The sequence below is a fragment of the Morus notabilis genome, unplaced genomic scaffold (genome assembly GCF_000414095.1).
Source record: "Morus notabilis unplaced genomic scaffold, ASM41409v2 Scaffold535, whole genome shotgun sequence".
Taxonomy (NCBI): Eukaryota; Viridiplantae; Streptophyta; class Magnoliopsida; order Rosales; family Moraceae; genus Morus; species Morus notabilis.
Window position 1 is genome coordinate 496,240 of NW_010367018.1, and position 4,148 is coordinate 500,387.

The 4,148-nt window shown below is 38.7% G+C and overlaps 1 protein-coding gene across 1 annotated transcript; it reads right to left on the bottom strand.

The window, feature by feature from the left end:
• Positions 1-985: 985 nt before the first annotated feature.
• On the bottom strand, positions 986-3,864 carry LOC21404757 (mitogen-activated protein kinase homolog NTF3). The gene is made up of 3 exons (XM_010111728.2): positions 3,316-3,864; positions 2,551-2,975; positions 986-2,020 (listed from the first exon to the last, which is right to left on the bottom strand). The coding sequence occupies exons 2-3, from the start codon at positions 2,971-2,973 to the stop codon at positions 1,325-1,327; spliced, it is 1,119 nt and encodes a 372-aa protein (XP_010110030.1). The 5' UTR covers positions 2,974-2,975; positions 3,316-3,864; the 3' UTR covers positions 986-1,324.
• Between the last annotated feature and the right edge of the window lie 284 nt (positions 3,865-4,148).

The window sequence follows — 4,148 nt, forward strand, 5'->3', positions numbered from 1 at the left end:
AATTAGAGGTGAAATTTTAGGCCGCATAGTCTAGTGCGAAGTCAAATGAAAATTTTAAACCAGGCACGACCGACCCAGAATTTTATAACAATTTTATTTTAAAAAGTGTGTTTGGGCCTGACCGGGCCGTGTAAGCTTTCGGGCTCAGGCCCAAAGGTTCATGACGCAACCATGCCAACAATGACAATCCTCCATCTGACTCGTTTGACCATGCCTAAACTTATAACTCTATTCTGAATCGAACTACACATTTATCACGGGAAAAATGAGAAATATTCCCTTAAAGTGTATGAGTATAGATTTTTTACCCTATAATTTTGATTAATATTCTTTTAGTCAAATAATTATATTAATCAACAAAGGTATTAAATTAAGAGTACAGAATAAAGATCAAGACCCATATACTCTTTTAAGTTAATTCTCTCTTCATCAAATATACTAGCTAACTTTCAACAAGCAAAAATCTAATATCACCAATCACAACTTCCTACGGAGAAGAGAGGGCAAAGAGTTGATAGCCTTCATCACCTTAAGAGCATCAACCTCCACCAAATTAACTTGACTTGAAAGCCCGCGTCCCAGACTGTAGCCGGAGAACTCCGAAGAACAAGGCATTCTGGCAGGAAGGAAGGAGCGTGACCCATCCAACTCTTAGCCATACCTCAAATCACCATACAAGACCAGTCCCCAAGCACAGCTCCGAACCCCACTTTATTAATCCCAGACTTGCGACTAAATGGAAGCAACTAGAGCTCTCGTTACAAAAGGCCTGTACATAAAAGTAGAATAGCCAAAACAAACATGGATTCTCCATGTGTCAACAATTTATCAAAACACAGACAGATGAGTTTGGAAAGATCTTGTTAGAGCAAGTATGTTATAGCAATTGGAGGACAGATAAAGAGTAATGAAGGTATTTGTTCCCATCACACAGAGACAATAACCTTGATGCAGACACCAAAACAAGTAAACTTTCAATGCTTCGTAACAGAAATTCCATCGCATAAAATTTCGTGAACATAATATTGGTATCGTCATAGTCTTAATTTACAAAACAGACATGTTCCCGCATCCATACAACAGAATCCCTATATACAACTTGGAAAGGAGAACTACCATGAAGGCTCAGGCTCATTAAAAATATTTAAAAAAAAAAAGAAAAGGAGGGGCTATTTTATGAACATACAGCATAGCCCACTTTGGCTTTCGCCTTCAAGTTCAACAAAGAGGGGAAAAAAACTACAACTAAAAAGTAAACAAGCTACTTTCAGTTTCAAAGCAGAATCTCCTTCCAAAGCCTCTCCACGACCCTATAAACCAGAAATTAAGAACACACCTCGCCGTTAGTAGTCGCAGCTTCAGGATGGTGATGGAGCACTTCCGACCACATCATCTCCCTGATCATTTCTTCCCCTAAATCCTCATCTATGTCGAGATCAACAGGCACTTGGGCTGGAGGGTTACAACTGGGATCGTACAGTGGGGACATGTAAGGGTGCTGAAGCGCTTCACTAACACTGATCCTCTTTGACGGGTCAAAAACAAGCATCTTTTGCAGAAGATCAATTGCCAAAGGATGGGCATTGGGGTAAAGGTGGGAAAAGGTTGTCCCGGAGGAGTATGGGACTGACTTTAAGAATTTCTTGGCTTTTGGATTGTCTATAAATTCAAGATCCTCTTCCCTCTGACTTCCAAGTACGTTGATTATTAGTTTCAACTGGTTGAGACACTCAGAACCGGGGAAGATAGGTTTCCGGCCTAGAAGCTCAGCAAAGATGCATCCAACTGACCACACATCAATGGATGTTCCGTAATTGTCACAGCAGAGAAGGAGCTCAGGGGCTCGGTACCAGCGAGTGACAACATACTCAGTCATGAAGTACCCCTTTGCATTGCTAGTACGTGCGAGACCAAAATCACATATTTTTAAGTCACAGTTTGCATTGATGAGAAGGTTGCCAGGCTTCAAGTCACGATGGAGGATGTTTGCAGAATGAAGATACTGAAGTCCTCGAAGCAACTGCATCAGAAATTTTGATTAGTGCCAAGTGAAAAAAGGATCTCCACAAACTTATTATTTCATCTAACATAGAAATATTTTGCATCTTTTCCTTTAAAGAAAAAAAAAAAACAAACACAGAAAATAAAAAGATAGTAAATTCCCCTGGTCCAATACTAAAATCCAAATTCCAAACAATAAAGAACAGCCGTGCTTGTCATTTCAGACAATTGATTCAAAGAACAAAACTGTGTATAACTGCAAACATCAGCATGTAAAAGAAAAACTGCAGAATATGACATCAAGATTCCACAGGAAAAGAAGCATTAGAATCTTTAGAATAATCTTTCGAATAATTCATGAGAAATGCAAAGCCCAAATGACTTACCTGTATATAGTGCTTTTAATAGTGAAGAGCTTCACACATTGTAAGACCATAAGCCAACTTAAGTAAAATCAGTTAAAGTGTCATATCACCTACAGTAATTTATCCACTAGCTTGTTCTAAAAAGAAAGAACTATTATCATTATGTTCATTAATAAATGCATACCTGAAAAAGGAAATACTGGCAGTGGTCATTACTGAGTGCTTGAGAAGATTTAATAATCTGATGTAGATCTGTATCCATGAGTTCATAAACCAGGTACACATCCTTGAAACTCTTCCTATGGATAGGCATCATAACATCTTTCAAAGCGATCACATTTTCGTGTCGAAGATGCCGGAGAAGCTTCAGTTCTCGCAGAGTTCTAAGAGCGTCGATGCGGTTCTCAAAGACATTGTGTATCTTCTTAATTGCTACTTTCTCATTGGTTTCCCTGTTCACAGACGAGCAGACGATTCCATACGCCCCTCGACCGATCGGCTTAATGGGAACATACTTTGTATCAATCTCAAACAAGGTCTGCCACATGGAATAGTAATGTTTTCCTGGGGTTATAATCCCATTTGGAGGCTCTACAGGAGTCGCCATTCCTAAAGAAGAAAAAAAATCAGACTTATCAAATCCTTCTCACTCAAAATCCTTATCAACCATTAAAATTTCTATATCTTAATAACTATCAAGTGTCAGCTTTTTCAGTTTTAATTAAACAAAAAGAAAAGGATCAGCTCTTGTAATAAAGAGAAATTCTGGATCTACAGCGAAAACCCCACAGATAACGGGCATATTTTCAATAATTTCTATGTTTTATTCTTTTTTCAACAAGAAACGGCAAAAGGAAAGTACTCGAATATGATCCAACAAGGTAAAGATAGTACCCTACACAAAGCGATTACTATCAATCCAAAAAAAAAAAAAAAAGGAAAAAGTTACCTTTAAAGGAAAATTCACTTTCTCGTTTCCGATCCTCTGAAATTCCAGTTGACAAGCAAAAACTTTTCCGTCACTTTCCCGCGAAATCACTTCTCAGAAACCTTCAAGCTTGAAAAAAAGTATATATATATATATATATATATATATGTAAATACGTTTATATGATCTCTTCTGCTATCCCACATCCAAATTCATCAGAATTCCCGTTCCATTTCAGAGCAATTATCAGAGAAGTTTGAGATTCCTCCAATTCAGCTTAAACAAATCCATCCAATCCACAACAGCCACTCAGAGAACAAAAACCTTCTAGAAGCGCTTCGTGGAAGCTTTCGCAAGCCCTAGAGTTTTTTTCTCAGGCTAAGTGAGCGGAATTTCGCGCCAGAACAGGACTAATCCTTCCCTAATTATTGGGAAGCTCTCGAAGGTTTTGAATTCCAAATTTGATCCGTTTTGAAACAGCGGTGATTTGACGACAAGAACTGTGTAGAACCAAGATCCGTTATCTTGACGCGATCAGACAGGCCCATGCCAGTGAGCTAGCGAGCCTAGAGTGTGACCAACACATTCGATTTTTCTTTTATTTTATTTTACTTCTTTAATTATTTGTTGTTACATGTTTTCAGTAGAAGGCGGGGCCCACAAATTTTACATCCCTTTTCGGGAAAGAGGAAACTGCGTTCAAAACGACGTAGCTTTACCACCGAGGCGAATGAGAAAGTGGGTGTGGGGGTGAGAGCTGGAATTAAGAAAATATTGGGTCGGGCCTTATCCGGATAAACATTGGCATATTCTTCCACGGTTCTCTCTTTCTGCTTCTCTCACTCTTTGACAAA

Excerpts from the sequence above, each read along its gene's own strand:
- LOC21404757 (XM_010111728.2), bottom strand. The coding sequence starts at position 2,973 with ATGGCGACTCCTGTAGAGCCTCCAAATGGGATTATAACCCCAGGAAAA. Across the intron at positions 2,021-2,550 it reads GCCAGTATTTCCTTTTTCAG|TTGCTTCGAGGACTTCAGTA; the intron begins GTATGCATTTAT and ends TTTCTGATGCAG.